This window comes from Podarcis muralis, chromosome 12, assembly GCF_964188315.1.
Source record: "Podarcis muralis chromosome 12, rPodMur119.hap1.1, whole genome shotgun sequence".
NCBI lineage: Eukaryota > Metazoa > Chordata > Lepidosauria > Squamata > Lacertidae > Podarcis > Podarcis muralis.
The window spans coordinates 13,291,150-13,318,336 of record NC_135666.1 but is presented as its reverse complement, the minus strand read 5'-3'; the positions used below and the strand labels follow the sequence as shown (position 1 = coordinate 13,318,336).

At 44.1% G+C, this 27,187-nt stretch overlaps 2 protein-coding genes across 4 annotated transcripts in view; one reads left to right on the top strand and one right to left on the bottom strand.

Moving 5' to 3' along the window:
• SHH (sonic hedgehog signaling molecule) overlaps nt 1-2,105 on the top strand; it is a 33,077-nt gene extending 30,972 nt beyond the window's left edge. For both annotated transcript variants that reach the window (XM_028750116.2, XM_077936751.1), the window contains exon 3: nt 156-2,105. In XM_028750116.2, the coding sequence (XP_028605949.2) occupies nt 156-859 (704 nt within the window). In that variant the 3' untranslated portion in view covers nt 860-2,105. The remainder of the gene's footprint in view (nt 1-155) is intronic.
• A 14,362-nt stretch (nt 2,106-16,467) lies between these two features.
• RBM33 (RNA binding motif protein 33) overlaps nt 16,468-27,187 on the bottom strand; it is a 94,030-nt gene continuing 83,310 nt past the window's right edge. For both annotated transcript variants that reach the window (XM_028750621.2, XM_028750620.2), the window contains exons 18-19: nt 25,597-25,685; nt 16,468-25,003 (exon numbers count right to left, since the gene is read on the bottom strand). In XM_028750621.2, the coding sequence (XP_028606454.2) occupies nt 24,955-25,003; nt 25,597-25,685 (138 nt within the window). In that variant the 3' untranslated portion in view covers nt 16,468-24,954. The remainder of the gene's footprint in view (nt 25,004-25,596; nt 25,686-27,187) is intronic.

Genomic DNA, 27,187 nt, shown 5'->3' with positions numbered 1-27,187 from the left:
TGCAAACCACTGTTCCAAATCTATACTGTCCTCCTGCTCCTGGTAAGATTCAGGATCGGGATTTCGATAGGTCCCTGACAATTGTCCCGATTTGTTCTGTTTCTCATTGGTGCCCTCACTCTCTTCTAACACTCCTTCCCTTCTTCCACCTCCAGAGAACTCAGTGGCGGCCAAATCGGGTGGTTGCTTCCCTGGATCGGCTTGGGTGAACCTGGAGCAAGGAGGCACCAAGCTGGTGAAGGACCTCCACCCTGGAGATCGGGTCCTGGCGGCCGACGTGCAAGGGCAGCTGCTCTACAGCGAGTTCCTCGCCTTCCTGGACCAGGAGGAGCCTCCCGTCCGCAAGCTTTTCTACGTGATCGAGACCCGACGGCCCCGGGCGCGCCTCTTGCTCACGGCGGCTCACCTGCTTTTCGTGGCCCCACCGCAGAACCACTCCAAGCCCCAGCCTGTTTTCGCCAGCCGCGTTCAGCCGGGTCAACACGTCTACGTGCTGGGCAAAGGGAGCCAGACACTGTTGCAGGCCGAGGTGCGCAGCGTGTCCCTGCGGGAAGAGGCCTTGGGTGCCTACGCCCCGCTCACTGCTCAGGGCACTATCCTCATCAATCAGGTGCTGGCGTCGTGCTATGCGGTCATTGAGGAGCATAGCTGGGCCCACTGGGCGTTTGCCCCTTTCCGAGTCACTCACGCTCTCCTGGCGATGCTGTACCCCAGCGGCCTCTCCTCCCCGGTCCTTTTCCCAGCCGCTGCCCTGGACGACGCCCCAGCAGGAGTCCACTGGTATTCCCGCCTCCTCTACCACATTGGCCGCTGGGTATTGGATTCTGAGATGATACACCCACTGGGCATGGCCAGCTGAGGAGGACAGCTCTCCACACCCCACCTTGACCTGTCATAAGAACAGAGAATCACCTTACGTAAACTTCTTGGTGTCGTGAGCCGCTTTGAGCATGGTTTACCATGGGAAAGTGGCCTGCAAGTGAACAATGATGATGATGAAAATAGTACAAAGGGCAGGGAGCGGAGAAAACTAAGATGAAGAAGGAAAGAAAGAGAATGAAAGACTTTAAAACAATAATAATAATAGTAGGACAGTCCAAAGTAGACTTTAAGGAGCAGGAAGAGCCCAGGAATATCCCCCCCCCCCAGTTTAGTTGAGAAATATATATATATTTTTATTTGATTTCTATTTTGTTGTCTGTTTGATTGTTTCGTTGTCCTCATCTCCTGGATATTTATTTGTTTGGTATTTTGAAATAGATGTTTTAAAGGATATGAACCCGACCTTCAAGAGCCTTAAATAGTTTCTTTGATAATTTATTATCATGTGAACTGTACACTCAACGGGGAAGAAGAAAATTATTTTGCAAGGCCAAGCAAAAGTGCACAGAGTTCTATTTTTCTATGTGTGACACACCTCCAGACTTTCCAAAAGTAAAACTTCTGTCCCTCCCATCTGTACGTTGCTTTGCTCTTCTACAACAGCGAGTCCTGGAACAAACGGAAGACATACTACTCCATAGACAGGGGGGGAGGGGGTCCGTAAATTATATTTTTATACACAGAATTGTAAATTCAATTTTTTTTAGAGAGAGAGAGAGATCAATACTTAACAGTCACATTTCATTTTTTTTGAAATAGTGTAAAATATAAGAATATATTATTTTAATTTAAATAGTATCAAATGTAATGTCAGCTTCTGTATTGTTTCTAATTGTCTTTGGAAATATTTTGCTTTGTATAAAAGATAACAGCCACCCCTTTTCAACCACACTCTTGGAACGCAAGACTGTTACACACACCTTGATTCATTTGCAAAACTCTGGGGAGGTGGGGGAGAAACTCTCTTATTTTTACCTTCAAAATCAAGAAGAAGAAATTTATGAGAAAATATTTTTTAAAAAGCGCACATGTTGGCTATTATGTGACAATGGAGAATAGTTTGTACAGAGGAGGGGGGCAAAGGATGTTTTGCATTAATAAACTGATAAATAACCGCTGTCAATTTACTAAAATGTATTTTTGAATATTTTGTAATAGTTTTAATAGTTTTATAGAAATAAAATGTGCCATGCACAGTCTGGTTAGTATATAATAACAAAGGATTCCTGGTGCATCACATTGTTTTTTTCTTTTTAAACTGTTGTTGAGGTAGGAAAATGTGAATATCTGACATCACCATTCCAAGGGCTGCTGTATGGCCAAAGCTCCCTCGTTATTACTTAGTCACCTTCTCAAATAATGTAGTCACCTTTGAACACTCCCGTGGCCATTTTCAGAGCTGTGCTAAAATCTCTGATCTTTAGGTAACTGAGGATGGATGAATCACTCAATTTCAGTTTCTCTAAATTTCTGCAGCCACCTGCATTTTTTTTTAAAAAAATAATAATTAAAAAGTCCTCATGAAGATTCATCAGTATTTTAGCGCACATTTATTCCAATGTACACATTTTTATATGTGATTTTGACTAATATACACATCTCTGCAAACCATTTCCTTTAGCACAATGCTCTTTTTCTATATTATGCTCACTAATGTATTCCTTTGCACGAACACTTCTTATTCAAATATACACATTTTTGCACACATTGACTGGTTGGAGAACTGATTGGGAGATGTGTGAATTTCAAAGAATTGTGTTTCGGTTACTATCAAGATGCAGATATTGCCCTAGACTAGGGGTCTTCCATATTCTGCTGGACTCCAACTTCCATCATCCTTGGTCATTGGCTATGCTGGCTGGGGCTGATGGAAGCTGGAATCCAACAGCAACATCTGGAATAATAATAATAATAATAATAATAATAATAATAATAATAATAATAATAATAATAATAATATTTATACCCCACTGCACTCTGGGCAGCTTCCAACAAAATATTAAAATACAGTAGTCCATCAAACATTAAAAGCTTCCCTAAACAGGGCTACCTTCAGATGGCCAATGATTCCCCTAAGGTCCCTAAATCTTATGGGGACCAAGAAGGAGTTTGCCATGTGGTTTGTCAGAAGCCACATGCTTGACGTACTGTGGTGTTTGAACCCGAGTTCATTCTATGGAGGAGGGTTTTTGGATTATCCTCAGTTCACACTGAAGAGGACCTTTGGACCTCAGTTCAATAACAGGCCATAGACTGGTATATCTCCTTTCCTCTCTGACTAAGACTGTGTGTGCTATTACACACATGGCTTTTGAGTCTGCCAGTAATTTCAGGGCTGTAAACCCACCTTCAAGTGGGGAACTGAGAACTCTCTCCAAACTAAGTGATGGCCTTTAGGCCTGTTAAAATCATTCTCCCTTCACCTGGTGATGTGTCAATATCATCAAGGTTGTAAAGTCTTTGTTGATGGAATGTTAATACATCTGAGGTTATAAACTTAGTTTAGATTATGTACATTTTGGGGTGTGCGCTCTCTCTCTCTTTCTCTGTAAGTGATTGATAATTCCCTCCCTAATGTCTTTGCAAATAGGCACCTTAGAGGTTTTTCGTTATCAGCTATACTGGTGGTATAATCTTCCTGAATCCACTTTCCAAACTTTGAAGAATTATGCTACTTCAAGAAGAACCATATTGACCATAAGAGATTGACTTGCAGACCATACTATGGACAAGCAAGAGACATACATTTAACCTTGAAGATCACATTTCCTCCTGGGCTAGAGACAACCACTAGAGCAGGAATGGGGAACATCTGACCCTCTAGGTGTTGTTCCCACTAGCTTCAGTCAGCATGGCCAATGGTCGGGGATGATGGAGTTGGAGTCCAGCCACATCTGGAGAGCTGTAGTTTCTTCAACATTGATTTAGAAGCTGTGTATATACTTTGCACTAATGGAAGTCATCCATACTCCTGCGTAATCTACTGTATGAGTAAGTAGGTCACTGATCCTTTGTGATCTTCACTCTTCATTTCAGATATGATCTGCATCCCACCCGAAATATACTCGGAGTCGAGTGTGAATGTCATACTCTTTATTCAGCTCATAGTAGCAATGAATGAAACTTTCTCCAAAATGTCTAGCTATATATACATTATTTACACAATGAGCCCCATGTGATTGGTTAATTCCAAGCTGTAGGCCAATCAGGCTGCGGATTCACCTCCTCCAGAAGCCTGATTGGCTGCTCCTGCAGGCCAATCAGGTTGCTAATTCACTTCATCCAGGAGCCTGATTGGCTGCTCCTGCAGGCCAATCAGGTTGCTGATTCACTTCCACCTGGAGCTGGATTGGGTGGCTCCTGCAGACCAATCAGACTGCTGCAGTCTGGATCCTATTGTTCTAGGATTCAGCTCAGTACATAACACCACCCCTCTTCCAAGACATTTCAAGGGTGCTCCAACCATGGCTACAAATCCTGGAATCCATGAGCGAGAAGGGGAGAAAAACCTACATGAGTACTCCTGCATTTATGCACCAGAACTACTCCAAACTGCAAAGCACAGGCAGGAGCACTAAACGTTCACTTTGCACACTACAAGATGTAGTGTGGAAATAAAAACAAAACACCCCCAATATCTAGCACCCATCGTAGCAAAGTGACATTTGTGGAATTCTTTCCAGATATCTTCACAACAACTCTAGGATGTCAGTTAGTAATTACAAGCAGTGAGTAGAGGTTTGAACTAATTTAAGCGCTCATGCCAGCACACACAGGGCTTACCCCATTGTTATCCTCCCAGCAACCTTGTGTGGCAGGCAGGGCCAAAAAGAAGCAAGACATCAGAGGTCACAGTGTGTTGGGAATTTAAACCAGGCCCCCTTGGTTTTAGGCCGCCATTTTAACCACAGCACTGCACTGGCACTCAGACAAAGTGTACGGAAAGAGTACACCAAGAACAGGCTCCCAAAACAACTAGGCTACAAAAACATCTCTCCTTCCGCTACCTCCACCTGCCGAGCCGCTTTTACAAGATTGCCTGTAAATGTGCATGGAAAGCTTTCCCCTTCTATCAGCTAGCAATACTCACAATCTGTAAAGCATGTTAATGGTCAAATCATAATCTGAGTCCCTCTTCTGCATAACTGCCCAGTAAGCAAGCGATGCTCGCTAGCGGAAGTAGTGGTGTGTGTTGGGGGTATAACTGCACGAGGAGACGTGGTTTGCCTAAGTCTTAAGACACCCTAGTGAAGGAGTGGGGAATCTTTTGAAGCACAAAGGCCAGCTTCTCTTCTGGGCAACTTTCCAGGTGTTAAAGGTAAAGGGTAAAGAGACCCCTGACCATTAGGTCCAGTCGTGACCGACTCTGGGGTTGCGGCGCTCATCTCGCTTTATTGGTCAAGAGAGCCGGCGTACAGCTTCCGGGTCATGTGGCCAGCATGACTAAGCCGCTTCTGGTGAACCAGAGCAGCGCACGGAAACGCCGTTTAGCTTCCCGCCGGAGCAGTACCTATTTATCTACTTGCACTTTGACATGATTTCGAAATGCTAGGTTGGCAGGAGCAGGGACTGAGCAATGGGAGCTCACTCCGTCACTGGGATTCGAACCGCCGACCTTCTGATTGGCAAGTCCTAGGCTCTGTGGTTTAACCCACAGCACCACCCGCATGTTGGAAGGGGCCAAATGCAAAAGTGGGCAGAACAATAAATGTACATCTGACCTTTGAACAGTGCACCCTCCTCTCTTAACAGGAGTGAATCATAGAATTGTAGAGCTGGAAAGGACCACGAGGATCATCTAGTCCAACCCCTTGCAATACAGGGATCTTTCCCCCAATGCGGGACTCGAACCCACAACCCTGAGATCAAGAGTCTCATGCTCTACCAACTGAGCTATCTTGAAGTTAGCTACACACACTCCTCTGTGGCTACAATCTGGGCACGCCTAAGTATTATTAGAGTTCAATGGGACATTCCAGCCAGGCAAAAGACACTCATAATATCCTAGCAAGAGCCCGCTGGAACAAGTCAATGGCCCATCTGGCCCAGCACCCTGTTCACACGGTGGCCAACCAGATTCCTGTGGGAAACCTGCAAACATGACCCAAACGCGAGAGCACTCTGTGGCTTCCAGCAACTGGTCTTCAGAAGTTTTACTGCCTCTAGTTGTGGAGGCAGAGCATAGCCATCGTGCCTTTGTAGCCATTGATAGCTCCCTCTTTTAAAGCCATCTAGCTTGGTGGCCGGGACACGGGTGGCGCTGTGGGTTAAACCACAGAGCCTAGGACTTGCCGATCAGAAGGTCGGCGGTTCGAATCCCTGCAACGGCATGAGCTCCCGTTGCCTGGTCCCTGCTCCTGCCAACCTAGCAGTTCGAAAGCAAGAAGTGCAAGTAGATAAATAGGTACCACTCCGGCAGGAAGGTAAACGGCATTTCCGTGCGCTGCTCTGGTTTGCCAGAAGCGGCTTAGTCATGCTGGCCACATGACCCGGAAGCTGTACACCGGCTCCCTCCGCCAATAAAGTGAGATGAGCGCCGCAACCCCAGAGTCGGCCACGACTGGACCTAATGGTCAGGGGTCCCTTTAGCTTGGTGGCCATCACTGTCTCCTGTGAGAGAGCGTTCCATAGATTAACTATGCGTTGCGTGAAGAAGTATGTTCTTGTGTCTGTCTCTCATCTTTCAACATTCAGTTTCATTCGATAGCCATCATTGGTGGCGTCATTGAGAGGGAGAATTCCTTTTCTCTATCCCCTTTCTCCATGCCACGCATAATTTTTATAAACTTCTATCATGTCACTCAAGGAAGGGTGCAAAGCAGGGCCCATGAGGCAGGTGGCATGAGGAGAGGCCAGAGAGCCACATACAGTCATACCTCATCTTACGTTTCCTTCATGTTACGTTCTTTCAGGTTACGTCCCGCAGCGACCCGGAAGTACCAGAAAGGGTTACTTCCGGGTTTCGCACAGATATGGCACTTCAGGTTGTGCTCTTTTCATGTTGCGAACGGGCATCCGGAACGGATCCTGTTCGCAACCAGAGGTACCACTGTATAGAAGACTGGGGTGAGGGGTGTTTGGACCCTGGGCTCAATTTTTCCACCTCTGCCCTAGTGAGTTGACTATAGAGGGAAGATTTAAACCAGTGGTTTGCAGCCCAGTCTCTTAGCTGAAGGCACCAGCTCTCAGTCACAAAACTCAAATGAACACCAATATGTTCAACTTCTGCTTGCAATTAGGGTGAACGCGAAAAGTTTGAAAGCTATCGTCTTCACCCAGTTATGTTGGAATAATCCAAAGACTTGCTGCATTCTTAAGCACGACATGTTGTTTGGGTGGCACGAGCGAGGCCTCCCTCTTCCAATTCTCTTTGAGACCTTTTAGGAGCAAAGGCTCAAAGCGTCCATTTATGGCTCAGGTGATGTGTACAGATGATATGAAGTAGCCAGGAAGTGCAAAGGGCCTCCTGATCTTGCTTGAAATATGCAAGGAATGTGAGGTGTGTCTGTAGGGACTTTCTCCCCACACCCAGATTAAACCTTGGGTGGACTGCATGGCATCTACACGTGAAATACTCCTTCGTTAGCACAGGAGGAACCAATTTGTCAACACGCATTGGCAGCAGCAGGAGGCAAGTGTGTTAGTCCTGTAGTCTATTCCTCCACACTGAGGGGCACTGATGGTGGAAAGTGTAGGCTCACTTTACCTTGACAGAGCATCTTTGTGTGCAGATGACATCATGGGGGGGGGGGATGACTGATGGCTAAGGATGGATGAATCTGTCCATTTCAGTTTCTTAGTTTTTCAATATTAAATCCAGGTTCCCACATTTCTGCATTACTTCTTCCTCACAAGAATCCAACAGTGGGGTTTTTTATTTTTTATATATATAAAAAATTATTAGCGAACCCATCAGTATTTTTAACGTGTGGTTTTCTCTATCAGGATGCCTTTTGTATGTTATCTTCACTAATTCCACCTTGTGACTGGGAGCACAGGTGTGGACACCATGACTTCACCCACAGTGGGCTTGCTTGATGATGATGATGATTTATACCCCACCCATCTGGCTTGGTTTCTCCAGCCACTCTGGGTGGCTTCCAACAGAATATTATTATTAATAATAAAAAAGCGATAAAACATCAAACATTAAAAACTTCCCTAAACAGGGCTGCCTTCAGATGTCTTCTAAAAGTCAGGTAGTTGTTTATTTCCTTGACATCTGATGGGAGGGCGTTCCAAATATGATAGGGGTTTTGTTTTCTTTGAATTGTGCATCGCCCATCATATTTTTGGAAAGGCATTTGATAAAGCGCAAGAAATGCGTGATGAGAAGTGGGGTCAGAATGGGGTTACTGAGAAACAAACTGGCACACTTGAGAAAAACCTGAAATTTGCAGAACTACATTAACAACAACAACAACAACAACCCACAACACTAAGGAGGCCTCTGCCCCCCCTCTCTCACACAAGCAGCCCAGTGAAGCGTCAGCAAGCTCAGTAGCCACAGAATACTGAGAGCCATTTGGGGGCCAAGGAGGAAATCTGGCTGTGGGGGAGTATGAATGGAATGGAGTCTGATGGGTTGGCTAGGATGCTGAATTGGAGCAGCTAGCCTGGGAAAACTCTATTGCTCTATGCTCTGTCCCACTTGCTTGATTTAGTATTTCAAATTTACATGCCAGTGTGTGTGCCTCGACAGAAAGGCAGCACATGAATACACAGAATAAAGGAATATTAGGAGGTGAAGGTACACCGCAACGTTTTGTTGCAAAGAATGAAAAATGCTGCAATAATTTGTGGAGAGGAGAGTGGCAGAGGCTGAATCAAATGATCAGAGATATAATCTGAAGTGGTTCACAAGTGCAGTCCTGGGCACAGGCAATGTTCCTAAGTTCAGTCAGTGCCCCCTCCATGTGTATTATTGACTATATATGCATCAGCAGAAACCTATAATGTAAAGGAGCTCTTAGATCTTAATAAAGTGTGTATCTTTTTTAAAAAAATGTGTTTGTATTCCCCCCCCCCCCACTTCCTTACAAAGTGCTAAGGAAGGTATTTGTGAGGTTTCCCTACTTCATTTCCTGTTTTTAAGATACGCTCCAACATCATTGGCTGTGTGGAACAGGGAATACATTTGATTCTCTTTGCTGCATTTGATTTCACACTTCCAAAAACTATGCCGAAACCTAAACAACAACCATCCCTCAAAACATGCACTTCTCTGAATTTTGCCAGGCCAAGTAACGTGTACAAACTTGGTTCAAATATGCACAGCAATGAAATTAGTGAAAATAATGCATTATTTCTGGGAAATTGTTTTGCCAAAATGGGCATATTTGGCAATTCTACGCACAAAAGTATCTGCTAAGAGAAATTCACACTAAAACACTATGTATTTTCTTGAGTGTGTTTTTATAAACAGCTGTTGTAGAAATATGGATGATGCACATTTAAGACTCGAAAAATGGGGAATTGAAATGATCAGATATCACATTTACTAAAACAAAACAAAAAAATCATTATTAAAGACAGCAAACTAGTGAGGGAGCTTTCAAGTTTCAACTTTTCAGCAGGATGGAAAGGGAGAAGGACCTCTGTTGATGCTCCAGCCACAAAGTGTGCATGTTTTATGAAAACTCACTTTGGGAGTCCATTTTTTAAGTGGAATAGATGTGCCCTCTAGTGGCAGATTGGTGTCTCTACAGGAACGCCACTGAACAGAAAAATTCATCCATGCAGCATTAGTGAAAGCAGCTATTTAAAAAGTCAGTCCCTGATGGGACCTCCATTAGAGCTATAGTAATTGCTTGTACTGATTTTAAATGCAAGAGGAGAGCATACCTGCATATCACAGGCTTGTATTTGAGGAACGGGAATGTGTCTTGTGTGGGGACAGTCCTCCTTCTTCTTCTGCTTTGGCGATCACTCGTAGCCGAGTAAGATTGTCTTCCATAAACACGGTTTTAACAATGAGTCCGTAAGTGACTGTGGAGGCCAATTCTGGACCCACACGTCCTTCCACAGTGGGGACATTGGTTCCCAGGCGGGAGTTGATCACGGTGTGGATTTGCCAAGCATGCCTTCCTCTTAGCATGTCCCTTGCGTCCTGAGTTTGAGCGTCTTCAAAGTCCATGACACCTTTGGTAAAGGCTGTTCTCCAACTGGAGCGCTCGCAGGCCAGTGTTTCCCAGTTGTCGGTGTTTATACTACATTTTAAAATACTTTTTCATATGTCCTGGTAATAGCCGACAGATAATAGTTTGTTATGGACGCAGGTGGCGCTGTGGGTAAAAGCCTCAGCGCCTAGGGCTTGCCGATCGAAAGGTCAGCAGTTCGAATCCCCGCGGCGGGGTGCGCTCCCACTGCTCGGTCCCAGCGCCTGCCAACCTAGCAGTTCGAAAGCACCCCCGGGTGCAAGTAGATAAATAGGCACCGCTTACCAGCGGGAAGGTAAACAGCGTTTCCGTGTGCGGCTCTGGCTCGCCAGAGCAGCGATGTCACGCTGGCCACGTGACCTGGAAGTGTCTCCGGACAGCGCTGGCCCCTGGCCTCTAGAGTGAGATGGGCGCACAACCCTAGAGTCTGTCAAGACTGGCCCGTACGGGCAGGGGTACCTTTACCTTTTAATAGTTTGTGATAGAGAGGACAAAGGCACCGTTTCCCACAATGATGTCCTGTTTCTTGCTGTCTTCTCGGAAGGATGGTTTGTGTGGGGTTTCGAAACACTTCCAGACCTGGCTAAATTTGAACACAGTGCAGTGACAGTATGCAGACAAATCCAAAGCAAAAACACCTCTGCCATTTCTCTGAAACCACCTTCCCTCAACCTGTGACCTTATAAATGTTGTTGGATTTAAACTCTCATGTGCCTTATTAGTGAAATCACCCAACGGGTTCCAAAATGGCAGCCAAAAGGTTCTGACAATGGCCAGTGGGGGCCTGGAAGTCTTGTGCCTTCGTTCCTGTCTGAGGATCCTGAAGCCAAGAAGCTGTCGGCATCCGGGGGTCAAAAGGCCAGCTGGCTAGCCCCGAGCTAGATTGTCTCCTTCTCAGCCGTGCCGCTGCGAAGATCCATCGACCTCTGGCTCTGACATAAATCAGTGACTCAGGCCTCTCAGACTTGAGCACACTATACGCAGCAATGTGAACTGCACAACAGAAGAGGCTGAGGCTTGTGGATACATACTAAGAACTACAGATTTATTAATCATAAATCAAGACAAAAAAACATGTTGTCTCTCCTTGCTGTCTTCTCGGAGAGTCAAAACAAAAGCAATACAGTGGAAGTTCCACTTACGCCAGCAAACTGTGCTGGAATGTAAACGGACATGTGACACACAACAATCCCATGTCTGCAACAAAAGGTGGAATGGAATCTTCCAACAGAGGCCTCACAAACCATACTTGGTTCCATTTGCATGATAGGGATTGGCACTGGGAGTTGGACACGCTAAGCCAAGCTTCCTCCGCCTCGGCCCTCCAGATGTTTTTGGCCTACAACTCCCATGATCCCTAGCTAGCAGGGCCAGTGGTCAGGGATGATGGGAACTGTAGTCTTAAAACATCTGGAGGGCCGAGTCTGAGGAAGCCTGCTCTAAGCCATGGGTGGGGACCTGTGGCCCCTCCAAGTGTTGTTGGAGTCCACCATCACTGACTATTGGATTCTGATTGGTTGTGTGTGTTAGAATTCCTGCTCTGCGATTGCAGTCATGTGATTGTTGTCTTTCACATGACGGTGTATGTTTTGACTCCACAGAGTGGGAAGTGACGAAGACAGGATGTTTGTGTTACTGTGTTCAGTGAAGTGGGACTATTGTCCTTCGTTCTTTTTTTCTCTTTGCTGTCCGATGCTAGAGAGAGAGGGAGCCATGTTGCAGTGCTCCGTGTGTTTATATGTAAATAAAATAGATTAGCCAAAATGCTGAGTTCCTGAGGTCTGTCACACGAACTGTGCAGACTCTGCAGATCCCTAAGTGTGGCAGTGTCTGTTGACATTGGTTGCTGTGATGTTCGGGCTGAAGAAAGCCTTTGAAGCTCCCAAATGATTGACCAGGAGGGAGAGAACATGTCAGTCGGGCATGTGTCTCTGCCAGGATCCTACTCGAGTGTAGGAAAAGCTCCTAACAGTGGGGGGGGGGGTGTCCAACAGTTTGGGGAGAACCAAAGGTCTCCCAGTTCTGTAAAGTTTAGATCAGTCAGAGTACACCTTGCACAGCGTGATTTTACATGATTAGAATGTGTCCATTTATTTAAAATGCATCTCTGGGTTATTTGTGGGGCCTGCCTGGTGTTTTTACATGAGTCCGTGGGCCGGATTGAGAAGGCAATTGGGCTGGATCCGGCTCCCGGGCCTTAGTTTGCCTACCCATGCCCTAATGCATCAATGACATGTTGCAGAATACACCTATACAACAAAACAAAGCAGAACCCTGGTCTGGAAGGGCGCTGGGAAGCTGCCATGGCATGGTTGCTTGCAAAGGTCACCTCTCCTTCGTCTATCCTTCGCATTTGTCCCTTGAACCCCCTTACAGCAGCTGGGGCAAAGGGGGGCATTGTGCTGATTAAAGACATGGCTGCTCGAGAGCCTGGAATATTTCCTGCTGCAAATTATGCAAATCCGCCCTCCCTGAGATAAAAAAGACCCATCTAAGAGATCTCACCCCATTTCTAATCAGGAAGAAGGGGTGGATTTTGGCATCGTTCCAGGCACCAACTGGAGAATCAGGGGAGGGCTGCGGGGGGGGGGGATGTTTAACTAATTGAATATCCCAGGAAGGGTGGAAAGACCAATGACTTGGCTTAGCAGCATGACACCCAGCTCCTCATGTGCCAGGGAGCTCATAGGTGCCAGCTTAAGTCATAGGGGAGAAGCTAGCATTATGTAGACACCCCAAACCACTCTTGGTCTGAGTGTCCTCTCCAGGCCTCCATCCCTTTCTGAAGCCCTTTCATCAGTTGCATTCAGCGTGAGAGCCCATTTTGCCTTTTAAAAAAATAGTAATAATTTTTTTTCCAAGAGGAGGTAATTATTTCTCGACAATTAGGTCCAATCAGTTCACCTTAAGCAGCTGGCAAGTATATAATCATTCAGCCTCATTTGCAACCATAACGGCCTTTTAGCTGCTGTAATTTTCAGGTGCTTGTGACCACTTTAGTCACAAACTCGAAGAAATAAAAATCGTAGAAAGGCAGGCGGAAGTGGGGAGGAGAGGCTGGGGCCCCATGTGTGCAGGGGTGGGGTGTGGGGGAAGGAGAGGGAGGGAGGGAGGGAGGGAGCCAGCAGCAGAAAAATGATGGACACTCTAAAAACGGATCTTAAATGAAAACGAGGGTCCCCGACCACCCGCTGACCGAAACAGAGTGATTGAGGGTTTGGCTGATGAGACATGATGCAGCCGCAGCCCCTCTCCCGGAGAGGAACTGATTTCTCGTCCGAGATGTCGTTGATTAAATGGGACACATGGGCAAGGAGGATGGGGGGGGGGTGCAAACAGGAGGAAAGAAAAGGACATAATATTTCACAGTTTACTAGGTGTCTGTTTCTCTAACGTAAATGGTGGCTACTTTAGGAAAGGACTTATGAAGGACTGTGAGAACAAACTCCCCCCAATTAAGGAGAGCTATAGCTACAAAGAACTGGCTGGAGTGTGGGTTTTCTCTCACTAACACAGAAAAGTTGGCCCTCCGAGGGCCTTCTGGAGGTTCCCTCAATGCGAGAAGTGAGGTTACAGGGAACCAGGCAGAAGGCCTTCTCGGTAGTGGCTCCTGCCCTGTGGAACGCCCTCCCAGCAGATGTCAAGGCAATAAACAACTATTTTATTTTTAAAAGACAACTGAAGGTGGCCCTGTTTAGGGAAGTTTTTTATGTCGGGTGCTGTATTGTTTTTAATATTTGGTGGAAGCTGCCAGAGTGGCTGCGGAAACCCAGCCAGATGGGCGGGGTATAAATAATAAATTATTATTATCAATTATTATTATTATTATTATTATTATTATTATTATTATTATTATTAATGTAGTTAATGTAGGGACGCAGGTGGCGCTGTGGGTAAAAGCCTCAGCGCCTAGGGCTTGCCGATCGAAAGGTCAGCGGTTCGAATCCCCGCGGTGGGGTGCGCTCCCGTTGCTCGGTCCCAGCGCCTGCCAACCTAGCAGTTCGAAAGCACCCCCAGGTGCAAGTAGATAAATAGGGACCGCTTACTGGCGGGAAGGTAAACGGCATTTCCGTGTGCTGCGCTGGCTCGCCAGATGCAGCTTTGTCACGCTGGCCACGTGACCCGGAAGTGTCTCCGGACAGCGCTGGCCCCTGGCCTCTTAAGTGAGATGGGCGCACAACCCCAGAGTCTGTCAAGACTGGCCCGTACGGGCAGGGGTACCTTTACCTTTTTACCTTTAGTGGCAGGAGAAACGTGAGCACTCCATCCCTAGCAAAACTACCCATCATTTGCTGCGTATAGGTAGGGATTTTTTATCATGAGATAAGCACTGCACTCACCTGTGGGGTTCTTGGGAGTGATCCAACATCAGGGGCGGACGGCAGACTTTGCTTCCTCTGAAGGTCATCCACACAATGGAGAAACAAGTCTGTTTCTAACTACATAGCACTGGTTCTGCTTTCTGCACAAGTACAACATGGCCTCTCTTGGGCTCACAGTAGATGCAGACCTAGCCACTGTCTTGTTGGGTACCAACTCACACCTGTAGTTTGTTAGGATGCTGAGAGTTGCCAGATCCCCATTCCCTTCACTGGTGTACAGTTCCTAGAGTGATATAACGGTTCCCAGAGCTCTGGGAATTGTAGCTTTGTGAGGGGAATGAGGATCACTCCACGGCTCTCAGCACCCTTAAACTACAACTCAGAAGGTTCAGAAGAGAAGTATCTTACTTTGGCTCATCAATTAGCTGGTGGGGGGAAATGAACAATTTAAGGTGTTCATGTCACCATCATCATCACCATTAAATTCATATCCTCACAAAGGAGCCCAGGGTAGCAAACCCAAGGGATAAAACAATAAAAGCATCTCAAAAACAATTGCAGTAAAAAAGCAGACTGGGAGAGATATCTACTTCAAATATGGCTGGCACATATTGTAGGAGTGAGTTGCTTTTAAGAGTATTTGGCTTTGTTTGGACTTTTTTTGACCATAGGAACGCATTAATTGAGGTAGAGCCCAGGAGGACTCCCCTGAGTGAGTGCCTGAGGGCCCTGCTCTTGCCACTTACCATCTGGCCTGGGGCGGGGCCTGGAGCCTCATAAGGACTGTGTGCTGCTTGCGGCCTGCTGCCCAGGAGGACTCCCCTGAGTGAGTGCTGTGGAACGCCCTTCCAGCAGATGTCAAAGCGATAAACAACTACCTGACATTCAGAAGACATCTTAAGGCAGCCCTGTTCAGGGAAGTTTTTAACGTGTGATATTTTACTGTATTTGTGGTTTTTATGGAAGCCGCCCAGAGTGGCTGGGGAGGCCCAGCCAGATGGGCAGGGTATAAATAATAAATTATTATTATTATTATTATATTCAATGCATTCCTATGGGATTTCGTGCTTCGCAAGACGAAAAATTCGCTAGACGAAAAAACTCGTGGAACGAATTAATTTCGTCTTGCGAGGCACCACTGTAAGAGTCAGCCACAAACGAAAAGGTTTAGGGACCTGTGAAATCTCGCAAACTTTCTTCTTACAACGGCCAAGTTCTGCTGCCACCTAGTGGAGACAAGCTGGTAACACAACCAAGAATATTGCCAAAGCAATGGCAGGGGTGGGCAAAAGGTAGATCAGGATCTACTGTGGGGGGGCTGCGGCAGATCTGCAGGAGTTTCTGACTCCCATTTGTCTAACGATACCTACCACCGAAAGCCACCACATCCTAAATTAGGCTTCAGAAACAAGGAACGCTGGTGTGGAGTGGAGTGGAGCTGTTTCCAGGGCTGAGCATGCACTCAGAGGCACCCTGTCCTTAATTCTGAGTATGATGCCCTCTCTTCAAGGCCACTTGTGATAGGGAAGAAGTAGGCGGACTTGCAACAGGGAGTAGGCGGGGTCAGTTAAAGGGCTGTTTATTGGAGGCAACCAGGGAACAATAAATATCTTCACTTGGGGGCAGTGGTGATGCTAAAATGATGGAGGGGTTGATTTGGCTGGATGTCCATCTTGCCTCATTTCTCTCTCACAACAGCAAAGTCATATTCACCTCATTTAGTCAAGGGTTTTCCTACCTCACAGGTGGGGACATGTCAGTATAGGATAGGCTGCCCTTGAACTATGGCAAGCAGCGCTTCTGAAATACAGTGGTACCTCAGGTTACAGATTCTTCAGGTTACAGACTCTGCTAAGCTAACCCAGAAATAGCACCTCGGGTTAAGAACTTTGCTTCAGGATGAGAACAGAAATCGTGCGGCGGCAGCGGAAGGTCCCATTAGCTAAAGTGGTACCTCAGGTTAAGAACAGTTTCAGGTTAAGAACGGACCTCCAGAACAAATTAAGTTCTTAACCCGAGGTACCACTGTACTGTGAAAAACTGCATTCATATTAGAAAACAAGTTTTACTGCGTGTCAAATAAACCACAGTGCACAAAAACGAGGTACAATGAAAGGACTTTTATTTGCACATTTCAATTACATTTGGATGTGTTTTAACTGCAGGACAGCTGAAATCTGGAATCCAATCTTTTCTCTCTCTTTTTACACTGATCATTTCTGAGAAGTCATGCATTTTTACATTCATATCACATTTACAACCTCCAGAGAAATCTTCCAAGGCAAGAAGGAATTTTGAAGCAAAAATGCATACAGGATTACATGTAACAAAATGAGCTGCAAAATATTTTGGGTTGTTGATTCTGAGGAGAACATGAGGCGGCGAGAAGCAGCCCCCCCCCCCTTGAAGTCACTATCATGTCAGAGCTGTCTCTTGCATTTATCCTAATAAACACAGTCCATATCAGAGAAATACAAGTCTGAACGGCATCGCTTCTTGTGCTCAAGCTGTATACAGTATTTCACGAAGTTACAGGATAGGATCACACCACAGCAATCGTAATAAATGGCTCAAAAGGTAAACACTATTGCTACGTGAGAAATGTTATTGAGCTACTCCTACCACTGAATTCAGAGAGAATTAGGAGAGGCTGCAAAAAGGAAGAAGGGGAGGAAAGGGTTAATAACACTTCGTTCTCCCAGGCCTGCCAACGGTACCACTCTCCTGTATGGGTAAGGAATGCACATAAGTGGAATGGTTAAATCATATATCCCCCAGTTTTCTGCAATGCACATTTTTCCTAAAAAGAAGGAAACCTGTAAAGAAAAATATTAGTTGCACCTCGGAAGCAGCTAAAGCACCTGCAAACATTAAAATGATATTTTAATATCGGTAGTGGCGCCCACCCTGTGGAACGCCCTCCCATCAGATGTCAAGGAAATAAACAACTATCTGACTTTTAGAAGATATCTGAAGGCAGCCCTGTTTACGGAAGTTCTTAATGTTTGATGTTTTATCGTGTTTTTAATCTTCTGTTGGGAGCTGCCCAGAGTGGCTGGGGAAACCCAGCCAGATGGGTGGGGTATGTATGTATGTATGTATGTATGTATGTATGTATAAATAAATAAATAAATAAATAAATAAATAAAATTATTATTCAAAGGGATGTGGAAACACCTCTGTTCCATCTAAAATATTGATACAAAGTGCCTTGTTAGTGAAATGGCCAAATGGATTCCAAAATAGTGGCTCAGCAATGGCTGGAGGGGCTTGAGAGCCTTGTGCTTGGGGTTCCTGAAGCCAAGTGGACTCTTGGGGTTCAAGGAGGTTCACTTGGAGGGGAAGGTCCAGAGATTGGGATCCTCCAGAGCGGAGAACCTGTGGGCCCTGCAGATGTTGCTGCACGACAGCTCCTGTCAACCCTGACCAGTGTCCATGTTTGCTGGGGCTGATGGGAGCTGGAGTCCAAGAACTGGGAGCCAACGGTTCCCCAGAGATGCCCTAAGCGGAGAGCAAACACCGCTGGCACTTCTCCAATTTGGTGAAAGACTCAGGGGTGGAGTTCTATTTGTTCTGTTATGTTGCAAGCTGGGTGTGGAATGCCTCCCCTGTTCTCCTTGCAAAAGGCAATGGGCAAGGCTACCATGTTGCCTTAGCCATGGCATTTGCTTCCATGCAAGATCCTCCCCGGCCTCACAGTGAAGGAATCAGAAGCAGGAATACCATTTGGGAGAGGAGAGCAACCAACAGGCATCACAAGACTTCAGCATGAGGCGTAGGAGATCCTTTGTCTTGAGCTGAATGATCTGGCTATATGATGGTCGTAGCAACTGGCAGGGGTCTTTGTGTGTGTCAGCAGAGTTATACTGACACCTCCCCAAATCATTCCACACCCTGCTCTCTCACAGGTGTTCCAAGAACTTAAAGAAGTTTCTTAGATCTGCAATGGTCCAGGAGAAGGAAAACTAATGTGTTCAACTTATTGGGTTGTACGGGCCTCCTAAATTAGAAGAGGTGTGGAACTAGATGACAGCAAAGAAGGATGCAGTTATCTTCTTATATAGCTATATGGGAACATAGTACAGTGGAAAGTCATGCCCAAAAGGATGAGACCCCCTCTTTTATTTTTCTGTAGTTTAACATATTTTTATTAAAGATTTCTTGGTTTACAGAGGTATGTGCAATGTCTCTTTTTTTCAAGTTACATTTTCTACAGATCAGTTTCATTTGAGATGACACCCCCTTATGGGGTTTAGCTAACTGGGTGGCCTTGGGCACATGTCTAATATTTCTAAATGTTATATTTAAGGTGCTACAAGCCTCTTTGTTACTTTCTACAGCAGATTAACACTACTACCTCTGTGGAAATAGCCTCACAAAGGCCGCTTTATTGGTCGGGGTATTATTATTGAGGGTCAATGAGTTAAGAACTATAAAGCATTTTGTGAATTGGAATTGAAAAGTGCTACAGTATAAAAAGTCAACCCAGGCATGGACCAAAATCTAAACTATTATAGTATTTTTTTAAAAAAGATTAGACAACATAAGATGCATTAGCCCAAAAGTTTGCTGTGAATGAAAAGTGTTTTAATGCATCAGTTGTATCTGTAAAAAGAAATATATTTATTTCCAGGTCAAAGCTTGGGGGGCGGGCAGGAATCAACTCCCCAATGTCCTATACCTGTGAAGAAAGTAATCCGGTTATTGAAAACAAAAGTTGTATTTAATTGTAGTTACGCAGAAATCAGAGAAAGAAAAATTGCTACACCAGAGTTAAGATGCACAAATAATCAGATAAATCTGATACAATTTAAGAGTTAACAGATAAATACGATACAGTTTGAGAGTTAACAGTGATCCTCACCGAATGAACAGATAACATTCCTACTTTAACTCATTAAAAAAAAAAAAAATACCCTACTAGATGCTCCATTTAATTGGGTTTTATGGATTTAGCTTCCCAGTTTGTCAGCATGTGCTAATAACCTCTAACAATGACCTTCTGAAAAATCAGCAAGTGTTCACAGGTTGCCTTCTTTTTATCGGCTCTACATCCAACCCAATGAGGAAGAGAGGCAATTCATTATTATTGTTATTTCTTTAGAAAGTTGACCTTCTACACAAAACTTTCATGTAATGTGAAAAGTAACACTTCTCCCAAAGGTGAGCATGGAATAAACCCGCTGAATATCCCCCAACCCAAGAGAAATTCTCCCCAGACAGAAGTATAAATACCAGAAGCTGGTATACATGAGATTCAATGTGAATCAGTGGTATGTAAATAAGCCCTCCAGGCTTATATAGGTAGCTAAACGAGCTCGTTTTTAAAAAAAGATTAAATAGGTTATCAAAAAAACCTTACGTAAAATCCTTAGGATTTAATACTACTGCAATAATCCTCTTATAGTATTGGGATTATAAATTCATCCTGATGTAAAAAGAGCAATGCTAACGCAACATTCCACAGGTAAGCCCTCAACAAGTCTAGAGGTACCCTATGGGTTAAAACCTAATTGTAACCCTCGGTTGTCTCTTAAGGAAATCTTCATTTTGTCCAAAATTGCTGCTGCAAAATAAAGCTAAGAAGACAGTAAGACAGGTTATGTAAGCAAGTGATCAAAGAAAGACACAAGAAAGGGTCGTCCATCAGTGAGGTATGAGAGGCCAGTAACTTAAAGACTTTGCGCAAGCGCTCATGTAATGGAAGGCCAATGGAACAGGGCAATACGGGCGTCTCCCCACTTATGCACGTCGGACTCATGCGCGACTGGGTATATGCACAACACTGGGAAATAATAAACTAAACTGATTAAAACTGGAAAAAGGCACAAAAGCGGCCCCAAAAGATTGGGAAAACTTCAAAAATGGCGCACAAAGAATGGAGAAAACAGCTAGCTATTCCAGGAGCCTTTGCACTGATCTTTGAGGCCTATGGGGAGTTGGAATTTGAGAAAGGAGGGAGCGACTGTGGTAGAGTTTGATGGATCTTTGGCAGAGTTTTTGTTATGTGTTGTTGGTTTTCTAAAGGGTTTTTCCCCAAGGGTTTCCAGAGGTTTAGAGGATGTTTACAGGCTTCATAGGTGATGTCCCCCGCCCCAACCACATACACAATTTCACATATACACGCAGTACCCGGGGACGTAATCCCTGTGTTAAGTGGGGAGACACCTGTATAACATCCATGGGACTATGAGCCTATCCAGGAAAGGTGAAGGTTAAGGAATAACATCTCATTCCCTTTCCACATGCTAGCAAAAAGATTCTTGGGCAAGTTACAAGGTTCTCCAGATGAAGAATATAATGGTGGGATTTGGAAAGGAAGCGTAGCAAAAAATAATTAAGCTAAAATATTTAGTACTGAGCTAGTATCTAAAGTGTACCCCATGGGTCTAAGTCAATCTGACGGCCATCTGATGCCAGCTAAAAATGTCAGGCTATATCTTTGGGAAACTGGCTGTCAAGGCTGATTAAGTTGCGGATAAAAGCCACAAGTAAAATGTGGTGAAACTAGAAAGAGAAAGTTTTCAGTATCAATTCTTACCGGGGAAAGTATCACCACAAGGTGACATTAACTCTTCATTTCTTTAGTGTTGGCCACTTTGGGTACATGTTCCCATGGTAATGACACATGGTACCATGAAAGATCAGCTAAAAACAACGTGCTCCCTCTTGATTTCCCCATGTGGGGCTCATGATAGGAACAAACAACCAATAAAAAATGAAGGGGAAATGCCATCTCATGCCAATATTTCTCCACATAAATGATCATATAGACTCACCCTAATTCTCTTCATTAGTGATTGAGACTTGCCATTTATTTTGTGGTATTATACCACCAACAGGCAAGGACTGGGACCCTGGGGCCTGCCAGATGTTGTGTGACTCCAACTCCCATTGGCCTCACCAGCATGGCTAATGGTGAGGGATGATGGGAGTTGTAGTCCAGCAACATACAGAGAAACAAAGATTCCTCATCCCTGACCGAGGGAATGGAAGTCAGAGGCCAGTTATTCCTCCTCCTTCTTTTTGGTCCGTGGGACATTAGAACTATTCAAAAAATCTATTGTGATGTGGGTTGTAGATTGCAGCAACATGTATTTTATATATTGTTCCCTAGCTAATTAAACTTTATGTTTAGCCTCTATAGTTCAAGGCCCGAGCATTAGGGGGGGGGGGGAAACCGCTATTTATAAACTCACTTAAGTTGAGTATCTCTCCTTTATGCTCAACATTATAACAAAAACTCTTCTGATAGTTTGAAGGAGTGTTAAAACACAATACTGATACAGGGAGGATTGGTGCAAGTTCCCGTCTGCATCATGAGAATGAAGTAAACAACCTCCATTTCACAGTCTTGATAGAAACACTATTATCCAGCAGGTAAATATATTTCATAAATGAAGGTTACCAAACCTAAAAAGCTCCCTTGCCCAAATTAAAAACACACAAACCCCTGTAAAAACGACAGATTTCCCATTTAGCTTATTTACCGTATTGTTCATTGCTATAAAACCGTAATTTCTATTCCAGTATCACATGTAAGCTGGCTGCACCTTTTTGTTAGCAAGGACATGAACTGAGGTATACTAGGAAATGTTGCAAATTTAAGTGAAAAGAAAAAAACGAGGGGGGGGGGGGAATATTCCACTGATAGTATTCACTGGCTAAATATCCATTCCAGGTTTCTGAAAGTTTATGGACAAATAATACACAGGTCAGGATATATGTATTGACTTACTAGCATCTTTATAAAAAAAAAAGTTGAAGAGTTACACCAAAAAAACAACATTTATGGAACTACTTCCGCTCAACTTTTATAAGACAACAACACCCCCTTCCCCACCAAATAAGCTTTGATGTGGCTGAATTAGCAAGTGCAGAAAGAGCTTCATTTACATTTTGTTTAAAAGTCCCTTATTTACATAATACATTAAATGCAATTCTTGCATTTCACATCTTATTTCAAATGCATGATACAGAAAGAACAAGATAATGGTTGCAACAGATCTTCTACAAAAATTAAACTGGGGAAACATTGTACAAAGGACAGGGCCTCCTGTTCTTAACGGTGATTTTGCGTTTGCGGAGAGCACGTCAAAAAACGGAAAAGGAAAGGGGGGGGGGGGAAAGAAAGAAAAGCCGCCCTGTGATCCTGCCAACATATCCGGTTCCAAGTGAGCATTAATCAATCAAGATATATTATTACACTATCTTAATGATAATTCAGCCCAGAGGCTGGGTGCCTGCCACCCAGATCACAGGTTCTCCGCTGCTAGGGGAAAGAATTGTACGCTTCTCCCTCTTTCTATAACCAAACAGGAATGTTCCTGTGTGGAAATGCTGTGTGTGTGCACGCACACTGCATACACTATAGCCTGTAACAGATGAGGTCAGACAAACGTGTCTACACTTTACTCAGACCAAAGCACAAACCGCATTAAATGCCATACCACAGCCTATGGACAGAGAGGTTTGAAACCTGTAAACAGCTGAACAACAAAACCTCACAATTTCCTTAAGCACAAGTCCCGTTGACACCAGCAGATCTGAACTGGAAGATTAGGCACCATGAAATCCGCACATTTACAAAGCCAAACCAACGAAGTCTTGCTCGCTACGGAGCTCAGCTCATTAAAGTTGCCCACATCCCAGGCAGTTCAACCACCACCTTGACCAATCCATTGGTTTTTGTTTTGTTTTTTGCCAAGTCTATTATTTGTTACTGAGAAGCTGTAGCTGCACAGTGGGATGAAGATCCAAGCTTTGTGAATAATTTTTAAATCATCCCTAAACGGCAAGCTTAGCATCTGCACAAGGACTTGGGAGGTTGAGTACAGTCCGTTCAGTTATGAACAATGCTCGATGCCTGTAAACCTTTGAAGCGCTCTTGAGCAGAGGGAAACTAAGCCATCCATCATGAACTAAGACTAAGAAGCAAAAATGAAAGGCATAAGACAGCAAAGGAAAACAAAACTCACCCCCACAGCATGGCTCTCTGGAGCACTTCAGAAGGAGCAGGAGGGTGCTTACTAGCTAGTCATTAAAAACACAATTAAAATGATCCAACTTTTACTACCACATCACCCTAATAAAGCTACTCCTGCAATATTTCCAGAGGGGAAAGAAAGCAATTTTGCCATTAAACGACATGACAATATTTATAGCTTAACTGCTTCATCTTAATTCAGAATTCAGTTTTTAAAATCCTACCTGTATATAGAGTTTGGGTTTTTTAAAAAACAAACCAGTTCATAATTTCACATAAAATGCAAGCCTTAAATAGTATTTTTAAATGGTAATTCTTTCTCCTGCTCTAACATTTTTATTCTAGCCAACACGCACGCACGCACGCGCACACACACACACACAAAATGCTTGTAGTTGCTTTCTAATTACAGATTATTATCTGTAATTTTGCCATTCTGGCAGTTGCCTAATATATTAGCACTGAAAAATATTTCTAGAGGAAGCTCGCTCTCTCCCCAAAAGACATTGGGGTACAAAGGAGCTTTTGGTAACAAAAAGATCCCTTCCTTTGGAAGAAACAAGCAGGATACAATGAAAAAAGCTTTACTTCTTACATAAAACACAGTTTCCTTGAAGTCTGCACATAATTTTTAGACCATCGTGGCATCCCATGGAATAAAAAGTCTTTGTAAGTTCAACTTGTTCAATTCAACAGCCTCTGCCATTATGCAGTCTTTGCTGAAAATTATTATACCAAGACAATCTCAAGGAAAGAAGCTAATCAAAATAATGGTACCATTCATAACTGCCTGCCAGGAATGAATCTTGTTTCGTTGAATACTACTACTAGTGTTATATTGAATGTAAACATGTACAGGTTCCCACCCCCACCCTGACATCCTGCAATCGCCTTTGAAGGCAATCTAAGATATAATAAAAGAATGCTAATAGTCCTGCCTTTCAGATACTCTGGGAAGGAGAGACTTGTTAAGCCAGGAGAAGAAAAGGGGAAGGTTATTCCTACAAGGTGATGCTGGAAAGGGAAAAAGGTTGAGAGCATGCACAGTACTCCATATTGTTGGCTTCACCTCACTGGGATTAAGAGCTTTCAAGAATGAACTCTTGGAAAAATACCAACAAATTACACAGCCCATGTTTTATTCTATCTACTTAGCTAAAAAAAAATATCCGGATAGGTATGGACACCATCTCATTCCAACACCCCACATGGAAGATAAGAGCAACCATTATCAAATATTCTTTGCTATGAAGAAGCATAAAAAATTTCAAAGTTAGTGTTCTTTGAATCTGAGTCACTGTGATCATATAGTACATTTCTCAAAAAAACACCTGTGTACGCACATTTGTGCACAAGGACACGAGACCTATAGCTCCATGTGTCAACACGGTAAAAGAAAGCCAATACAAAACTCTCCGTTTCTGGATCCTTGTTAACTCTAGCTTCCACTGCAACAAAGCTGCTGCTGTCTGTAGTGTCACAGAGTAGTCTGAAGTTTCAGGGGGGCACTGCAAAGCTGGCATTGGAGATCGCGAAGAGATCCTGTCTTGCGACTTCCTTCAAAGGAAGCTACATGTAGAAGAACAGACCAGTTGCGTTCAGCAGGTCACTCCACTATCAGTGCCACGTTGATGTGGGACAAATCTATCATATGCCTAAGAAGAAGGTCAACAGACAATGGTCAAGGAACACGTTTTCTACAAAGAGCACAATAGCTTATACCATTAAGTGAAGCTAAGGAACCTTACTTTCTGCACGTTTTTATCACAAGTCCAAGACGTGCTTCAGACATCACCATGTCAGTCTAATAATCCGTGGTTTACTGAATGACATGCAAGCCTGGTCCTCCCTCCTTGCCCCCCATTTAGGCGCCTGACTTCAGGGCTTGTTAATCAAGTTTCCTCTGACATCCAAACAGGGAAACTGGTTTAAGTGCTGCTTGCACTATAAGTTTCCAGGCCAGACATCATGGGAAACTGGTTTAGCTGTGTGGAAGGCCCACAAAGAGGAGAAGAAACAGGGGATTATATATTTGTTTGTGATCATAAATGTAACATTAGAACAGCCCTACTGGATCAGACTAAAGGCCTACCTAATTCAGTATCCCGTGTCTCACAACAGACTATTGGAAGTTCCCAAGGTGAAACAATTCTCATCTCTTTAAGAAGACCAAAGGCTCTTGTATAGTGGTTTGAGTAGAATGCGTCTAGGATATTTTAGATATGGCAAAATTAGAGTTAATATTTACCTGTGAAACTTCTGTTGAAATTTCAACGCATCAGAGGGCTCTTTAAATTTTGCTATGGCCTTCCGCTGTTGAGGAAGCATCTGTAAACTCTATGGAAGACAAGAAGAAAACCACTTTATATGGTTTGCCTTTTAAAAAGAACATCAGAGCTTTGAGTTATTTCCCTTCTCTACAAGGTGGAGTCAGGCTGCTGCAGAGAATCAGAACATCATGGCTGGAATCTCACCACTTGCTGGTTCATTGAGAAATCCCATCCCTTATTCCTCTGGCCTGCCCCCGGCAGTCCTAACATGCAGCAAAAATAGGCAATTGATAGAGGCCTTTGGCAGGAATGATCATATAAAGCAGGGATAGATATGTCAAAGGCACTGGTAGTCTCTAAAAATCTGATGCTGGAACTGAAGACCAGAGTCCCAGCAAAAGCATGTTTACACATACCCAGGTTTCTTGCACATACACTCTCAACAGCTTCTCATGCTAAGTTTAAAGGGTGTTCCTGAAGTTGTCCTGGATTTTGGTGACCTGTTGTGTTTTATGGGGTACTTGCAAAGTGGCAACTTTGGAAGCCTTTGGATGCGGGTCTAAGGAATTGTACATTTTATGAGCTTTGCCCAGACTTGGATTCTAATCATTTGAAATACTTATGCAGTCTCTCTATAAAGCCACCATCAATCAAGCTTCTGGGATGGAGAGGGGACAGCTGTTTCAGAGAGAATCAGGGTAGATTCACACTATCCCACCCCCAACTTGCAGAGGCTGTTTAAATATATTATATAAAAAACAGTAAAATTAATGAATATAAAACAAACGAGGCCCAAAGGTATCATTTTATCTGCTGTTCTTGAAAAGAATAAACATACAGTTCTCCCCAAAGATGGACAGTTGGTGGTTTCCTTCAATGAACCTGAATTCAGTGGGTTTATTTAGGTGTTAGGAGAATAGCCCTGATTCTGTGGTACCAAATCAAAAAGTGGCTGGAAATTTTTGTGGACATAATCCAAGTGCATCCCAATCTGTTAATGGCTGTATTTAGAGTAGGCTGGATCTAAATACTAACCCCTCTTCTTTCTAAAGAAACAGACTTAAGAAACCTCACATTTCCCCAAACTGGAGAAACACAGATACACCATAGTGGGGGTTCAATTTTGGTGGAACCCCTACACCAGAGCTTTCCGAATTGTGTGTCGCGACACTTTAATGTGTCAGTTGCAGTGTGTCGCAGAAACACTCCCCATGCTCCTCCTGGGGCTGGAAAGGAGTTAGTTTAACCCCCGGTTTGCTAGTAAAACTGAATTACCACGTGGCGAAATGATGCTGGTCTAAAAATGTGCTACCAATATGAAAAGTTTGGAAAGCTCTGCCCTATACTACAGAACAATTAGCTGTATAATTAATCCTCCACCACTCAAATCATTCTAGACACCGGTTGTCCATCTTTCTGTGGAAAACTTGAAAGACAGCTACTGAAGAATTCTGCTAGTTTTGAAATCCGAGCTATCCATCTTGTAAGAATAGTCCTGTTTTCAGAAAGCTACTTACTTTCTGAAAGTAAGTAGTTAGAAAGCTAATTATTACTATACAGTGCTACCTC